Below are 18607 nucleotides of genomic sequence, written 5' to 3'. Positions count from 1 at the left end.
ACAACGAATGGTGATGAGGCACAGGCCAGCTACCTGCGCGTCACCCTCCCTTCCTTAGTGCCGGGCCCACATCTAGACTGCGCTTCTCCATCTCTTCTATCAGTAGGTGAACTCTAGACTGGGCGCTGGCTTGTGGGGAAGGAAGAAAGGATCCGATGTTAGACTAGTCCACTGCGTTTCACGCATGTCCCTTGACAGTTCTCGGCACTGAATGGAGTAGGAGAGTCATTCCTAGTTTACCTTGGATTTTGAGTGGAGTTTGGCATGGTTACCTGGTCTGACAGGGAAATCCCATGCAATGATCTAGCCAAGTCTAATCTAAATACACACCTGCTTTTCAGCGACACTGCTTGGTCTACTCTGCTACAACGGATGCTGCAACTGGTCTCAGCAGCAGCTAGGTTAATGCAAGTGACGTGATAGCAAACCCTCCCTCAGGGCAAACGATCCATCCCATGTCTCCCTATGTGCCCCGGCTCAGCCAAGAGCATAGCTTTAAAAAGGGTCTCCATACCTGCGGGCAGTAAGGTTGGGAGGAGAAAGAAAGGAAGTCTCACCAAGAAACAAAGAGTCAAGCCTGCATCACATGACAATTAAGGACCAACCAAATGGAAGTTATGTCCGGCTTTCACGTGAAGACCAACTAGGACAAGACTGTAACTTTATCGAGAGTCATTTATTTAAATAACAAATCATTGCACATCGTAGGTAAACCGATTACAGCAATATGAAAATAGAGGATTCTGAAAACAATCTGGCAACTGAAATATGTCCCTACTAACAAGGAGCCTTCTCTAAGGTACAAGGGAAGAAGAGGGAAACACTGACTTTCAGATTTATTTATTTGCACTTAAAAATACAATTTCTAATGTGATATCTGTTTTCAAAACTGTCTAAATTGTAAAAATAGAAACAGGAACTCTTGTCTTCATGTTGAAAATTTAAATCTTTATCTACATTGACTTACACATCACGGATGATAACATTAACACAAAATCAACACACAGAAGCCATGGAAACACAGCTTTTACATGAGAAGATGCTAGTTCACAGTCCTCTTCCTCCTCCTTGACTGATGGAAAGCTTCCTAATGGTCTCTTTCCCTCTCCAGGACCTGAAGCTAGTCCACTGGTTAGCAGATGGGTATTAGTAACACACTCATTTTACAGAGTCTGGATGGCTTCCATTTCTAAGATGGTTTTCCTCTGTAAAACTGACTGTTGAGAATCACCCCATAAAACCATGCTTAAGCACAATGAGGAAAGGAGACAGAGACAAGACACATCCATGTCTGACCGCACGGCACTCAGTCCCAAGTACGGACAGGCACTTGGATGGTTCAACAGAAAGCTCCAAGTTGGTTCATACATGCCTTAATTTTGCTTAATCAAAAGTAAGTGAAAATCAAATGTACCTCATACAAACCAGAGAGAACACAGAGTTACTTTTTGTATTTCTGAGGCAAAAAAAAAAGTCTCAAAAGACATTTACAAAGTAAATTTGCTTTGGAAATAAGTTGTACAATAAAATAATACGTTTCAGTTATTAAATATATACGTATATGCCTTTGTATATAATTTGCATCAAAATTCTATGCACATCTGCAATAAATATTTTAAAATAGCAATCGATAAAGAGACAACTAACATCCGTTCAGGTGTTCAAATACCAACAGTCAGCAAAAGGAAAAGTGATGAAAAATACTCGGCTCTAGAATTCCCATGACACAGTGGCTGGGTGAGGCACACGGTTAACCGTTATGTGCCTTACTGCACAGCACACATCTGTGGCACACGTGTGCCTTTCTGTAAATCTTGGACCCAAACAGTGCTGTTTTCTTACATCATTAAACACAACCAAAAGCCTGAGATTTAAGATGTTTACCACAACCTCCTTTTTCCTGGAAACTACTTGGGCTGGGTGCTCAGTGGTCCAGTGTTTCCTTAGCCGTGTGCCAATATGCATGGTTTATGCCCTAGGATAGGAGTAGGCAAGAGGAGAGCCATACAGAAAGCATTTAGTCTACGGTGGTGATGGTGGTGGTGGTGGTGGTGGTGGTGGTGGTGGTGGTGGTGGTGGTGGTGGTGGTAGGGGGAACATTTCAGGAGAAAAGGGAATTTGTGAAAACTCATTTATACTCATTTGCTATCTCCCAAACTGCAACCTGGGCAGTCTGCCCTGTTCAGAGTGAGACTGGAGCTGGAGGCCTGTGTAATTCCTCAAGCAGAAAGTGCCACACCTTCAAACTCAGAAGAATACAACTCCTTCCAAAGTAAATGTAAGCAATATTCTTTCAGAGACCCTCATTATCAGTTGTGTTCCACTGAAAACAATTTCTTTTTATTTTCTTTTGGTACCCAAACTACCAAGACTTTTAATTCAAAGCCCTGAAGAAAAAGCTAAGGAGCAATAAAACAAATGCACCTGACATAATATGCACATGTCCCGTGTTCAGCCTTTAAATTACACACTTCTAGGAAGTGCTCGGTTGACAAAGTGTCCTATGTGTTTATTGTCATTAAGTTTGCTACTATTGTACCTTGATTTTTCCTATTCAATATTCAACCTGTGGCCGAGGATGTGGCTCAGTTGTAGAACACTTACAAAGCAAACACCAGCCCTCGGGGTTTCATTTCTAGCACCGCAAAAATAAAATAAAATTCAACCTGTAGGCATGTACAGAATTCTTTATTATTTAAATACAGTGAAGCATCTGCTTTGAGTTTTTGCACAGTCCTGCTGCAGTATGACTAACTGTGATGAACACATGTCACTCGCTGTATGCTGCAAACAGGAGGGGGTGGGGCTTAGTCTTCTCTAGTGTTCAATCTATATATCCTCTGCGTGGTTCAGGCTGAGAACCTGCTCAGCCGTCTCAGTACACGGAATAGCTCTCCTATCACTTCCTTCTGAAGTGATCAAGTTTTATAAATGGACTGGAACGGATATGAAGGTCTGTCCAGATCAGATGGAACTGTTCAACAGCAAGGCCATCTTCCTTGATAGAGTCTGATGGGCCCTTTACATTTCAAGTTCAACATTCTAAAATAATAAAAGCTAACAGCAAATGTACAATAGACCAAAATACTAACTGGGAGGCAGGCTTCTAGCAATCTAATACATACAGTAAAATATGTAAATAACTGGATGGTGGGAGAGCAATATGAAGAAACAACTCCACTCCTAAAAGGGCATGAAGGATTAGCCAATATGGGTTGTTTCATATTACTTATGTTTAGACCAATCTAGTGACACATTAGATCTACCACTGTATCTAATAAAGAGATCCTTAAACAGCTTAAGTTACTCACAATAGGCAACTGGAAGGCATAAAATATTTAAATTTAGATAAATCATCTTCCATATTATCCCTTAAGTGGATCAATTGTGTCAAACAATCTGTAAGTAGCATATTGAAATAGCTAAGAGGGTCAACGTCAGCATGTTGGTGATGTAAACGTATCACAAAGTGTTCATTAAATTTTCAGAAATTATCTTATTCATGAAAGCAACCTAACAATTGCAACATACAGAGACAGTTTATAAAATAAGACTACCCAAGAATTCTTAAGAACAGGGACGTATGGATGAGCACACAAGGAGTTCCCAGGGGTGAGACCAATCAATGTTCATACACCAAATACATGGGAGAATCAAAGTTGAAGGGCACTTAAACAGAGTAACTACTGAGAGATAGCTGACGAGGTGGTGCAATGGATGAGGAATGGGCAGTCACCGCGGACAGCAAGCAAATGCCAGAGTGCCAGGGGGCAAGAACCCTGGAGCCTCTGAGAACTGCTGCAGGCAAGAAGAAAGGTGCCACTGCCCATGGCCATTTCAGGAGCCTGGCAGCCACAGCTGACTGAGAAGGACAGCAGACGCAGTATGTTCAATGGCCAAAAAGGACAAAATAATTTGCTAAGATCCAGACCCGATGGATCACAAGCGCGTAGGATTTCAGTCATCGGAGGCCTCACTAATTACAACTAACCACACCAGAACTGGTGATTCAGAAACTGAGGGAATTCAACAAAGGGGGGAAAAGGACACAGGAAAAATGAAATGTCTAGGGAATTGACAAGAATTGATTTTTCCACTTGGTCATAAAGACTGTTCTTAAATCACTCTTGCTGTCCAGGGAGCAGGGCTCTACTAACAAGATCACTAAACCTCCCGGGGATGGATGGGAGACAGAATCACGTGAGCTTTGACAGCAGGTGCTGCTAGTGCCCATCACAATAAAATGACTAGAGAAAGAGCGGGCACTTCTACTTTGAAGAGGGGGGCACTCGCTTTTCACCCTTCCACACCACAGGGTTTAAGCCCTGATCAAAAAATTGTAGAATGACTTGACCTCCAATTCAATTAACCCAGGCCCTTAGGCCAGGGAGGGACGACAGTCACCCAGGGCTGCTAACTCACCCCTTTCTAAGAAGCTGGGTAGCCTGCTGCATTGCTCTAATGACCGCACATTGTCCTTCCCACAGAGGAATGTGGAGTTTATCTCCCTGTAACTCCTACCCACTGTCTCCTCCTGTCCTCAGAACATACAGAAAGCCACAAAACTGTGTGCTCTGTAATTCTACATGCAGGAAGAGCAAGCATTCAAATATACACAGGAGTTGATGTTGTTAACCTTCCAGGCTTTCCTACTCGCCAAGGCAAAGCACCAATCAGAACACTGCCTCGCTATTTAAAAATAAACAGAAGCAATTTTGCCAGTGGCTATACAAACTGTCCTTAGATAAGAGCAAGCATTCAAATATACACAGGAGTTGATGTTGTTAACCTTCCAGGCTTTCCTACTCGCCAAGGCAAAGCACCAATCAGAACACTGCCTCGCTATTTAAAAATAAACAGAAGCAATTTTGCCAGTGGCTATACAAACTGTCCTTAGACATAACAGAGTCCCAAGCCACTACCAGTGCCTCACAAAGATGACAGATAAAATGGTGTCTCTTACGCAAACATCCTAAATCACGAAACAGGTTGTAGAAGATGACCCTTACAAACATCCTAAGAAAACGGTGCCTGTACAATGTCTTGAACATGACAGGAAACAGATAAATGTCTATTACAGTATCTATAAGGTCACTAGATAGATGATCCACACGGCTAACTGGCAAAGTTACAAATAAAATACAAATAAAAACCCCACAAATCAAAAAAAAATGGCACAGATAAATTTGTTTGATAATGTAAAAGCAGTCATTTTAAAAAAGATTATCTACTCATGTACACATGTGTGCTTCTTCTGTGTGAGCATATGCCATGTTTGTCTGGGTGCCTGTCAGCTCTTCTGGAGTTCCAGCAGGTGAGAACTGTCTGACATGGTAGTGAAAAACAGGCTCTGGTCCCTGGAGAAGCAGGAAGGATTCTAACTGCTGACCCATCTCACCAGCCTACAATAGCTGTTTTTAGCTTCATTTTTTTTTTTCATTTTATACCAGAATGGGAATTTATTGTTACAGACCATGAGCTCTGACAGTTTCTCACAAAATATGGATATATATTCTTTTTGTTTGTTTCTTTTTGGAGACATGGTTTCACTATGTAGTTATGGCTGGCCTGGAACTCACTATGCAGACCAGGCTGGCCTCAAACTTAGAGATCCACCTGCCCCTGCTTCCCAGGTGCTGGGATTAAAGGAATGTGCCACTACTCCCAGATATATTCTTTAATAATATATGTTTTTAAAATAATGTTATCCATGTTCTCCTAAAGAATTTATAAACTTTTCTTCAAAGTCTTATATATATAATTATAGAATATATTTCTATAGTATCATGACAATTTATTTCCCCTTCTATCTGTAGCTGGTTGTATAATTCATATTAATGTGACATGATGTTATCTGCCCCCATGTTGAAGAAGTGTATTAATCACCTTCTTCAAGAAATGCTTCCTCAATGTTGGTCAAGAAATGGTACCTTATGTAACACAGCACCAATGCTGAGCATGGGAACTGCAGGAGGGGGGAGCAGGAGCCACTCCATGATCTGGGCTGCTCTCAGTGGTAACTGCATAAACAGAGAGGCTTCTGGCTGCCCACATTCACTTCATCTTACGGCACAGACCACAGACTCAGAGGATACTTTCATATAGATACTGTAATCCATGCACAAAGCCCTAATGGTCAGACTCACTCCTGTGTCTATAGCTTCCCCAGTGTACAGAAAGCTACCAAATACACCACTTCACTGAGGCCTCAGAGCACTGCGTCTACCTTGTCATTCCCACTGGGAAGTCCAAGTCCTAGAAAGGCCAAGTTATTTGTTTTACGTTGCTAACTATTCACCAACAGGGAGAGACTCCCAACTACAAACTCGGGGTGTCACCTGGGGAATGTGGAGTCAACTACCATATAGACAAGAAAACGGAACAAAACCCTGACTCATGGACTCGTGAACTGCTTTTCCTCACTGGATGGGATCTGGCCCTTAGCTGTAACTACTATAGGCATTGGATTGGAAGGAAAGGGAGTGGCATTGAAAAAAATACTATAAAACATTCTAAATGGGGAGAATGTGAATTGAATGCTAAACTGTGCTGGAAGTACCTAATACACAGACTCATGGTTATAAAACTCAGAGAGAACGTTGAAGTCACCTGTTCTTTTTCTATTTCACAAGAGAGGAAGATACAGTAATTGGCAGGTGTGGGGACTCCAGAAAAGCCAACTGCTCTCTGCTCACCAGTAGCAGAGCCTGGCTCTTCCAGTCCCATGCTCTGGGTCTACTCAGAGAACCAAAACCCAGCCCAGATGTTTAAGAAAGAAAGAAAGAAAAAAGCCGTCAGTGCTGGGCCAGCCACATCCTAAGTGTAAAAATGACTGATATTTTACATATCATTTAAAGCAACAGGGATTTTTTTCCTCCCTGTAAGAAAAGTAGTCAGAGTCTATATCTCAGGCTTTAGCACTAAGGTTAGGGAGGTCTAAAATACCGTGTTTTCTTCCTGTAGATACATGGGAGATGTGTCTATATGATTGAATGCTATTGCTGGATCAGATATGAGTACATTCAAAGACAGAATGGTTTCTGAAAAATGCCACCATTTCAATCACTGAGAGCAGAAACCCGAGAATTCACGGTTGCATCATCCTAAAGAGATGCAGGTCCTTCAGTCTAGGAAGACTTCACCCCTCGGGCCCTCTGCTTCTCTCTTTCAGAACCTTCAGAAGCTCATTGTTATATTATTTTAGATGCGATATTTATTCCCACTCTGAGATTTAAATATTAAGCAATAAAATATCTCTGAAGTTTAAAGGACAAGCCAATCTAAAAATGGCTCAGCATATAAAGCCATTTGCTACTTGAACAATATTAATTTTTGCATTAAAAAAATAAATAATCTAACTAGACTTTATTGTACCCGTCAGTCTTTTAAAAGACTTCACCCCTCAATTGAAATCTAACGTGAAATTCTTTTTAAAGGCAGAGTATAAGAATCTCTATACAATATTGATTGCCATTCCATAGGGGAACAGGAAGCCACTCGGGTGACAGGAAGCGCCTGACAATAGAGTTTCCTTTCTTATTCGAAGGATCTTGCTTCCACCTTAACTGGGACTGATCTCCACAGCAAGAGTCCATGTTAACTGGGGGGATTCCATCCTGTGCATTCTGATCAGTCTGAGGAAGAGGATGGTTTTTTCCAGAGATGAAGGGCTGCTTGAATCCTGAAGTGTAATCGGGACTCCAAGGAGTAATCTTTGTAGTTGTTTCTGAAGACAAGGAAGAATAAAATGATCCAGTCAGCATTTCTCTGGCTAGCAGGGTACCACCACCCTCCTCTTCCACCCTCTGGTCTCCTGTTTACTTTCTAACTTCAACAAGTGTATCAGCAGAGCTGAGTCTAAAAGCAGACTCTTTCTGTGGGACGGGCGAGTCTGCATTTTGGGTTTCTAGAAGCTTCCCTGGTGGTGATTTAAAAGGTCATACTTTTGAGGTGCAATATCCTAACTACAAACCACTACTATAACAAGGTCATAAGATCATGGCATATTTTGTTAAGTATTGCTGAATGGTTCAATTTCTATTTTTAGAGAAAAATGTTGAGGTAGGTTCATGTAACACAATGGTCATAAACAATCCATTACTCAACAGAAGAAAAATACTTCAGAATCCACATGAAGCTACTCTAACAAAGACAGCAGGGCTGCCCTGTGACCCCTAAACCATTTCTTCCAATTCTCATGCAAGTTACCAGTGGTTTTGTCACTAATGACTCAAATTAGGACAGTGCCAGAAGGGGCCACAAGAAGGGGTGAACACAAGTGAGAAGGCCAGGGTGGAACGCAGCACTAGAGAAACTGCCTGGGACACGGAGAATCTGGGGTCAATCCCCAGAACCATGGAAAAGAAAAGCAGGGCAAACAAAATCCAAAAATTACTTGAAAACCTGACTATAATGGTTTAAATGAAAATGACCCCATAGGCTCATAGGGAATAGCACTAATAGGAGGTGTGGCCTTGGTGGAGGAAGTGTGTCACGGCAGGTAGGCTTTGAGGTTTCAAAATGCTCAAGCCAGGTCCAGTGTCTCTCTTCCTGCTGCTGGCAGACTCCGATGTAGAACCCTCAAGCTTCTTCTCCAGGACCAGGTCCACCTGTGTGCCACCACGCTTCCCGCCATGACAATAATGGTCTAAGTCTCTGAACTATAAGCCGGCCCTAATCAAATGTTTTCCTCTATAAGAGTTTCTATGGTCGTGATCTCTTCACAGCAATGATTTAACACATTCATGTTGCTAAAATTGGTTGGAACTGGCTTCAATTTAGGTCTCCTGATCTCAAGCCCTGCCTTGGCAGACAAGGCAGCTGATGCCTCCTTTGAAGTAGTGTTCCTATCTTTTTTAAAAACACACTTTCCTCTTAACTTTGATGAGTGTTAGTATGATGTATTGTTCACAGAATAACCTCTTACTAAGATTTACCTAAGAACAACTGAGTATTCTCTCGATTTCTGGCCGCTTTGAAAAGCCCATGCTGTGGAGAGGAACTGCAGACAGAGATGGTCCTGAGATCACGGTGAAGTGTTTATGTTTGCCCTACAGGTACTGTCTGGGTCCGTGGTGGCTTTGTGTGCTTTTCAGTGGTGAAGAAATGTCTTTCTGTGTCACCTGATGCTCCATTTACACAAAGTAGTGCTGACTATGTGCCAACTGGGAATGCCTGAAGTATCAGTATGCACAGGGCAGAGTCCCCATAGCTTCCTCTGGGGGCGCACAGGGCAGAGTGACCCCATAGCTTCCTCTGGGGGTGCACAGGGCAGAGTCCTCATAGCTTCCTCTGGGGGTGCACAGGGCAGGGTGACCCCATAGCTTCCTCCAGGGACGCACAAACACCACAGCTGAAGCATTAACTGTCCTCAGGTCCAACAAGTTACCTTTTAAAGTGGCTTCTTCCTACATTGCTCATTTCTCTTAGGACAAACTTGGGGGCGCCCTGCCCCTAAAGGCTTCTTCCTCCTACTGCACTCTATTCATGGCAAACATCCCTAATCTTACAATAGCAGAGCCGCTGACTCCACTCCTCTCCTTGTCTCCCTGTCAAGGTCACGCATGGCCGCTCTCTGTTATGTTGCTCAACATCTTGGCTGCTGCCCTCATTAGCAGCCATGCTCAATATTTTCAAGTTTTTTGGCTTTCATATTTGAATGCTTCTTAGCTGCTAACTAGCTCTAGGAATTCCGAGATTCCATCATTATTATTGGATGTGGACATGCTGTACCGGTGGGGAAGGCATGCCGCAGAACCTGTGAGGAGGTCAGAGGACAACTCTATGGAGTTGGTTCTTTCCCCTGGTTGGTTCTTTAGGTTCTGAGAATAGAACTCAGGTCTTGACTCTGTCCCTTGTGTTGCACTTAACTGTTTTGCACAACCTTGAGTAAACCTTGGCATGTAGAAAATGAAACAACAACTTACTACCCTCTTAGTCTTATCCCGGCCCTTGTTCCAGGCACTGGTCAAGACCTCTGTCACCTGCCCTGCGCTCTAACGACCTCAGGAATGACAGCTTTGACCAGCACGCTCTCTGGGCTGGGGACTCTGGTTGTATCCATGTGGTCCTGACTTTAGCACTGGACACACCTGCACATCTCGTCGCCAGCTCACCCTCTCCATGTGGACATCTGACAGCCACCTCCAAGTATGATAACCCTGAGAGGTATTATCTCTGCGCAAAAACTCATTGCTCTAAGTGTTTGCCAGTCAGGAAAAAGCATCACTGTCCATCCACCTGCTCAGCAAATTGCAGCCACATCCTGTGCCCACTTATCTTCTACACTGCGGGTACTTACAATATGTTAAGTGCAGTCAATGGGCACCTTACACTCTAAAATCAATACTCACTTTAAGGCCAAAATACCTACTGCCTGGCCATTTGCAGTGGAAGAGCATAAGCCGAAGCTGGCCAGCTAGGTGCACACATAACATCTCTAGGTAGCTAGAGTGATGGACCGAGCGGCTCCAAACAGCACAACTACAGTGAAAGCCCATGCTCCAAACAAACAAACCACATTAGCAAAAGTACTCATGCTAACTTGCATTAGCTCACTAGCTTTATGGAGCACAATGGCACTCACGGCTGCTGCACTGATGTCTCCCCCTCCACGTCACCAGGACAAGTTACCGTCAATACCCACCTTGCAGTTTCTAGGGTCTTTATGGCCTTGTCAATGTCCCCTTGGCTTTTATACAAACACGCCAGCTCAAACAGAGTGAACGGCACCAGATAGTGGTCGTACTTCAGGAGTTTCTCGCTAAAGAAGCAAATGAGAATCAAGTCTTAACAGAACACAAAAAGTACCATTCGAAACATGTATCATTCTTCTTGAATTCCCAGACAATACTGAGACTATCACAGAGGAAGGCTGCACTCACAGCTATGGCACTGAACACCCTAGGGAATGAAGTATGCTTCCATACTAAATCGTTAGTTCCTTAACGTACAGCCAGCACTGGTGCAGCACCACCTCTCAGGCAGATCAATATACACAGACCTTCGAGATGACCCTCGAGAAGACGAGATCAGCTTTGGGAGCATGTGGCTCTAAAGTTAGTAATAAGGAAGTCTCCTTAGTTTTGTGTTTAACAAGGCATCAATTTCCTTCATACTTAAGGCTTAGAATTCTTCAAAACATCAATGACTACTGAAATGGCTGGCGGTTCCATTTCAGCATCATTTTGAAAACTAGAAATTCAGGAAAAAGACTGAGTAACAAACAGTCTTTTAAATCTAGAGCAAATTGTTTCTCTAGTTCTAACTGCAATGGATTTTTCATATTTGGTGGTGGATAAGTACATAAAAATATATTGACGATTAAAGCATAAAATCCAATGCAAAACCCCACAGCTACCATTCTGAATGGCTACTCTGTTCACTGATTTGTATAGTGTTTGTGCCAGGTTAACTTTAGTGTGTAACATTTATTTTTATTTGTAACTTTTTAAGTAAAGTTTAAAATAAATTAAACATAAGGACAATAATCTATAGCTCAGTTTGCCAGGCTATAGCCCAAACTACTCTCAGATGCCAAGGAGAAGAGCAAGACCGGAAGACTAGTGCTGAACCTACCCTGGGGTCTGCAGAGAGACCTGAGACTTTGAGTCTCAATGGCCAGGCAGGAGATGAGGCCCTAGACCCACGGAAAGCAATGGCTGGAGCGGAACACCTTAAGCTTGGAATGTTGAATCTGTCCTTTGGAGAAAGCAGATTAGAAGAAACCCACTCACTGGCAAGGGACAAGACAGAGACGATGGCCTCCTTTTGCCAGCAATTTTGACATGAAGAAAAAACAAAACACATCTCTTTGGAAATTAACAACACATAGGCCAGTCCTCACAGAAATTTGCAATTCAGTTTTACACTGCTCAAGAGGTCCAAACACTGCTACACATGATATTAACACGATGGTGGCTTTGATAGAAGCCAAAATAAGTGGTAAAGGAAAACTCTTCCACAACTTAACCCCACTGAAGGGGATTTCACAATTCAAACCCTGGAAAGCACAGGAGCAAATGCCTCCCTGTGAGAGGCAATGAAACAAAGCAGGCAGCACACGGTCACTGTTGTCGCCAGTAAACTAGAACTGCGTATATAGTTTCCTAGTGTTCACCAAATATAGTATACGACCTTATTTGGGAACTAGAAAATGTGTCCTACATTCTCACAAATACTGTCATGAGGGAGGCCACTGTGTGGCCTCCATCTTCATGGTGTGCAGTGTTTTCAAAAACACAGAGCCAATGTTTAAAAATCAGGAGATCTGACTAGGCAGTGGTGGTGCACGCCTTTAATCCCAGCACTTGAGAGGCAGAGGCAGAGGCAGAGGCAGAGGGAGTTCTGTGAGTTCGAGGCCAGCCTGGTCTACAAGAGCTAGTTCCAGGACAGGCTCCAAAGCTACAGAGAAACCCTGTCTCGGAAAAAAAAACAAACAAACAAAAATCAGGAGATCTGACTTTAGATGCAGCTTCCACTTCTTTCTATAGGGACCACAGTTGCTGGGCCCACGCTGTGCAAAGTGAAGAGTTACATAGTCACAGTCTTTGGAGAAAACAGGGGTTCCCAGTTCACCCCCAAGCATTCAGCCTTGCTCCGACTCTCATCAGGTCAGCACTATCATTGGTAGAAAGAAAGATCAGTGTATATGCAAGAAATGGGTCATCTTTAAACAGTGAATGGAAATACATAAAGCCATATTCCATGCCATAGCTTGGCACATCACTTTGCCTCTGAGACCCCTGAAGCCACAACTTGAACCCAGGCTGGCTCTTACCTTTCCACAATGTGGTTGAAACACAACTCAGCTTGCAAGGGTCGCTCTAAGTTCTTGAGGCAGCATCCCTTCAGTAATTTCACCAAGCACTCATCATCCACAGAGTCAGCAGAGTCTTAAAACAACAAGAAAAAACAACAGAGGGAAGAGTTCATTGTTTTCTGTGGTGCCTGGGATGAACGCTAGCTAGTGCCTCATCTATATGAGGCGAACACAATGAGCTTGCCAGAAATCCTAATTGAGAAGAAAACTAACTGATGTTGGGCTTTAGGGGGAACCGTTTAATAATAAGCTTACTAACCTACTACATAAAACAATGGAAACGCTTGTTCAGAAGAACACTGAGCTAACACATTCTACGTCATTCATCTAGGGAGACTGCACAGGCAGATTTTCAGGTGGTCATAGTAAATTCTGTGCCCTTAGCTACAACAGGAAATCTGATCTCTAAATAAAGAATGAGCCTCATTAATTCTCTCAGAGGTAAAGGAGGAGGAAGCAGGCTGTCTCCTCCTGTTGTTTTGGCTTCTAACTGCGCTGGCATCCGCGCAGGAGAGGGTAACACCTCCATATGGAGAAGCAGATGGCCTCCCACCCGTTCAAAATGCAGGAAGCAGAAACCTCTCTTCCAGATCATTATGTTTACAACCTAGCAATTCTCCCAGGTTATGTTCTTTCGGTGGAAGATTATGCCACGAAATGGTTCTGAAATACAGGAAAGGCACCTAAAGTCGCCACAAACGGCCATGCTCCGGGAAAATGTCAAGGGTTTCCTTTTCCTATCCAGGCCCCTGTCTTCTCCAGCGCAGTCTGGAGATGTGTCAAGCTGAGTGAGCCACATGGTGTCGTGGCTATCTGTCAAAGGTAGCCATGCCACGTGTTCCGTTCATGAAGATTTCTCTGCTTTCTTCTTTTGCAAGTGACAGGCAAAGAAGTCATTTTAAGACAGACTGCTAATTTACACGTTTCTGCCTGTGACAGCAGTGTGGAGGGGCGGTAAGGGGGAAGAGGACTGGATCCTGGGAGTCTCCATACTGCTGCCGCAGACTTTGGGTTCGAGTCTCAGACCCCGTCGGTGACACGTGCTGGTGTTTCAGTTGGTAAACCCTCACCTATGGGAAGCAACAGTGTTACTCACCCAACTGGAAGGGGCTCACTTCACTTCTAAGTGTTCAACCCATGAGATTCACCTTGAACTGTCAAGTGCTCATATGTCATGGGCCACACACTCGGAAAACCACAGATACCAACACCTCTGACCTTTCCTATTATGAACGTGGAACCCCTTACCTTACATCCTCCCACTCGTAATCCATGCTTCTATCAGGGAGTCAGACCCAAGCCCAAAGCTGGGTCCACACTGGCCGCTACCTTTCCGTCTCATTTCTGTGCATTCTATTGAATTCTGAGAAGCAGTTTTCTAATGTTCTGACAACTTCTGCTTGCTCAAGGAATAATGTTGGAGGTGGTACAGACAATGACTACTAAAAACCCAGTAGGGCACTCTGTGGAGATCTTAAGTTAGCAATGTACCAGGGCTTCATATGCCACCTCTTCCACAAACTCAGAAGCAAAGCCCAGTTCCCCTGACCACAGCACATTTTCACATGATCACTCCCTGTCATGACCTGTACTCGTACACAAGAAGAAGGGCTGAACTGGAGATAAGGCTGCTGAGATGTTCTGTGGGTGAAGACTCTAAGTCTGATGGCCTGAGTTCAATCCCAAGGACCCACATGGTGGGAGGACAGTACCAGTGCTCATTGTTCCTGTGATTTAAACTAAACGAACAAAAATGTCTCAAACCCTATTTCTGTGTGTGTGTGTGTGTGTGTGTGTGAGAGAGAGAGAGAGAGAGAGAGAGAGAGAGAGAGAGAGAGAGAGGAGAGTTTGTGGGCACTGGTATGGTATCTAATAATGGGCAGGGGTAGAAGCCCCACAACCTCAGGCTTGGAACGCCACTCAATTTTCCAATCACTCTGAAGAATGGAAGTTTAATTAACTCAGAGTCAGAAGTTTGAGGGCAGGGAAGATAATGTCCCCCTCAAAACCATGATAACCCTAACGTGTATTGAGATAGAGGTGACCCTGACAATAAACCAATTCTTTCGCCCGGAGGAGAAACAGAGGACAGGACTGTCGCCTACTATTTAATTTTGTTTTATGCATGAGTGTTTTGCTTGCATATATGTCTGTGCATGGTGCCCATGGAGTCCAAAAGAGGGCACAGAATGTACTGGGTGTCTGAACATAACATGATGAACCACTCAAAACACAGGACAGTGGCATTAGAGCATACTGAGACCTAACTGTCACCAAGCCAGTGTTGAGAGGTAAGAACTTCAAGAGGGTGGCAATGCGTGCTGTGTGCCTCAGTCGGCCATGCGACAAGGCAGCAAGAAGGTCCTCATCAGCTGTAGCACCTGGATCCTACAGCCCCTAGGCTCCAGACCTGTGGAAAACACACTGGTTTTCTTTCATCCATCACCCAGCCTATGATATTCTGTTATAGCAGCAGAAAAAGAAAAGCAGGTCCTTAAAAACAAAAACTTTAAACTGGCACACAATGGCTATGCCATAAAAGTGGAATAACATCCTACATGGTCTCTTGTGACAGATACCCATTCTTTGGTGCATCAGGAGGTGCCATCCTCACTCCATCTTGATGAGAAGCACCCAGACAGCAGAAGCTCCAGCTTTGCTTTTGGGATGCACACAGAACGACATGGGCAGATATGCCCCAGGGAGAGACCAGAGAGGCATCAGAACCAAGACAAAGACCTTGCACACTTACTCTGAGTTTGCAGAGCCGCCTCAGCCTTCTCCACAGTCACCAAGAGGTTTTCAGAAAGGTCCTTCCTTTTGGCTACTATTGAAAAGCCATTCCAGACGTACATCATTTCCTAAGGAGGAAGGATGGAAAACCACATGTGAGGTGTCTGCTAAGGACTTCAGCATGACAGTCGCGATCTTGTTCTAACTTTCCTTCATCTGGAATTCAGTGACATAAGTTCCCCTGGTTATATATATGCCTTTTGTCTTCCACGCTCTGAGGTAAGCAAGCATATACCTGATACTCATTCACTCAACAAACACACTAAGTATCTACTAGCGTACAATCCTTTGGATGGAACAGAGATACAGAAGTAAAATAATATTTTAAACTGACACTATAAACAATTTTGTTTAATGTAAACTTTGGTTGTTACTTTTAAGTAAAGGGAAATATTTTAAAATGTCTGCTAATTGTTTACATAAAGTGTTTCCAAGCATATCACTAGAAATGATCATTGGAATATTTATTTTACTGGGCTCAGGTTCTTTTATATCATTAAAAACATGTGTCGGCCCAGTAATGCGATCCAATATGCAGAAAACACGTTTGTTTAAAGGCCATATGGCTGAATGACAGCTCCTGAAATGTAAACTAATGGCTTCTCGTTGCAGATTATATTTAATGGGCTAACAGATGAGAATTTTTTTTGGATCAAAAGCAAATGTGTTTTTGCTTGAAAATATTTTTCTAATGTCCAGATAGTGCCGTTCATATTTTGAAGGGTATACAATGAGCATGAATTTTAAAATACAACAGATACTGTTTGAGAATCTTCTGAGCCAGAGCCGTCATGGAAATGAGGCATCAAATGATGGTGTCACAGGCTTGCTTTATGGCACTGGAAGCTAGGGGCACAATTCAGGAATGACATTTTTAAACTGATGATTTAAATTTCTTTATGAGTGTAGTATTTATCCAAGGGAGAAGCAAGCTTGGTTTGAGATTTTTATGAAAAACAGGCTGTGGCAACATCCCTCGGTATGAACAATTCTAGTGAATTCTTTGTCATTGTATACCCACCAACCATCAGTGATTCAAGGCATGACAGAGCCTCATACACACCAGGGTCTAAGTACTAAGGTAGACAAAGAGAGATAATGGTCAAGTAAAGTTTCTGGAAAATTCTTTGACATAGAATCTCCCAGTGCAAACCACTTGATAGCAATGAATGTGGAACAGGACTAAAGCTAATCAAGGCAACAATAGGCACCAACCGGGAGAGGGGTTTGCGGTCTCTGTGTTTAGCACAGTGATCTTGTTATTGTCTGTGCTCAAGACACAATTATAGGCCCATCATATTCCTACCTCATCCTGTCGGTCTAATCATAGGGTTCTGTGGGAAACACCCGGTCTGAGTGCTACCAGCTGCAGGCTAGCTCCTATCTGACCCCTGTCAGGGGCTGTATTCTTATTCCTCTTCAAATACACAAAGAACTTCTGAGAGTCAGCAACAAAACAAAAATCACCCAATGAAACAAGAATGATACGAACAATGGAGAAAAAAACTAAAAATGAATGAGCAGAGGAAGACACTGAAAAATGTTAATATAGAAATGCAAGTTAAAAGGATGTAGTATCAGCCGTTTGAATTGATACAGTACGGGGGTAGAAAGTTAATGTTATCTCCTCTACCCAAACATTAACACACAGCCTTCAGCTAAGAATCCCAGGTCTTTGAAAACATTCCCAGAGAATGACATGTGCATGTCAATCATGTTCATTGCAGCGATGCCTATGACAGTAAAAAACTGGAAAACGGCACATAACTTTCAAAGGAGAATGATTAAATAATCCAAGGGACAGAGGTCTCATGGAACCAGCCCGGGGAGGGGGGGGGGGGGGAGGACTGTGACACCGGGGTGCACTGAAAACTTCCTGGGCCAAGGCTGAGAGTCAGGCAGAGCAGCATAGCCAGCACTCTCGAAAGAAGGCTTTGTTTAAAATATTCAAGTCAATGGTGTTTTCACAGAGGCTTTGCCAAAACAGAGGGGTGATGAGGAGGGTGAACTCCAGCGACACTGGAGCAGCCAGCTGCCCAGGGCGCCCTGCAGTAGAACACACTAGTCCACTAGCCCGAAGGGGTTCCTCTCTGGTGGGAGAGCCACGCCTACCAAAGGCTGTACCGCAAAAGGGCGTGGCACACCGCAGCCACGAGTCTTCCTTGTTTACAATCCCACATCACAATGGCAAAGCTTTGCTTCACAGGTAGTCCAGGGTGGTTGGGCATTCCTTGTGCAGCCCAAGCTGGCCTCAAATCTGCAGCAACTCTCTGGCCTTGGCCGCCCAAGTGCTAAGATTACAGGTGTGAGTCATCATGCCCAGAATAAACAAACTCCAGATCAAACAAACTATATTCTTGGAAAATTATTCTCTAAAGGCTTTCTTTTACCCTTTTACATATCTATTAGAAAATATAAAACTGAATTTGTGGTTTGCTTTGTAATTCAGTTTCACTTCAGTGAAGCCGTGTTCTCCCTCTAGGTCTGAACGTCCTCATCTGAAACATGGAACTGAGACCATTCTTATCATTATGACGAAAGCCAAATGACCTGACTTTTTTGGATTTGCCTTTATCACAATGTCTAGGACATATGAACTGATCAAAAGGCAACAGGTAAAATTTTCAATGTTTTAAAATTACTTACTATATATGAATAGAAAAATACACAATAGTTCTATAAGCTTCCCATCCAAAGCTAAGTACATTCCTTGATGCTCTCAATAGTGAATTTATCTCTAGCATGGAGACAGTGCATAGAAGCAGATACCAGGGCAGGTAAGACGAGCTTCCCCGGGGCTCCTGAGGAGGGTGAGTACCGGCGAGCCTTCCTCACAGCGAACTTCTCGGTTGGGAGAGATTTCCCCGCGATCCTCTGCTTCAAGCCGTCTACCTGTCTGTGGAGAGACCATGCAGAGGGCAATGAGCATACATCATAGGCCAGTAGCAGCCGGGAACCTGTTCCAAACGCACATTACAAGGCGTTCCCCATGAA

General features: G+C 43.5%; 1 protein-coding gene across 2 annotated transcripts in view; it reads right to left on the bottom strand.

Annotated features, from left to right (window-relative positions):
- Window positions 1-657: 657 nt before the first annotated feature.
- Ttc39b (tetratricopeptide repeat domain 39B) overlaps window positions 658-18607 on the bottom strand; it is a 112354-nt gene continuing 94404 nt past the window's right edge. For both annotated transcript variants that reach the window (XM_041651309.1, XM_041651311.1), the window contains 5 exons: window positions 18383-18509; window positions 15573-15681; window positions 12779-12893; window positions 10646-10762; window positions 658-7726 (listed from right to left, as the gene is read on the bottom strand). In XM_041651309.1, coding sequence (XP_041507243.1) covers window positions 7630-7726; window positions 10646-10762; window positions 12779-12893; window positions 15573-15681; window positions 18383-18509 — 565 coding nt within the window. In that variant the 3' untranslated portion in view covers window positions 658-7629. The remainder of the gene's footprint in view (window positions 7727-10645; window positions 10763-12778; window positions 12894-15572; window positions 15682-18382; window positions 18510-18607) is intronic.

Source organism: Microtus oregoni, unplaced genomic scaffold (genome assembly GCF_018167655.1).
Source record: "Microtus oregoni isolate MIOR12 unplaced genomic scaffold, Mior012 000005F_ref0000423, whole genome shotgun sequence".
NCBI classification, from domain to species: domain Eukaryota; kingdom Metazoa; phylum Chordata; class Mammalia; order Rodentia; family Cricetidae; genus Microtus; species Microtus oregoni.
This window is presented reverse-complemented; position numbering and strand designations above follow the sequence as displayed.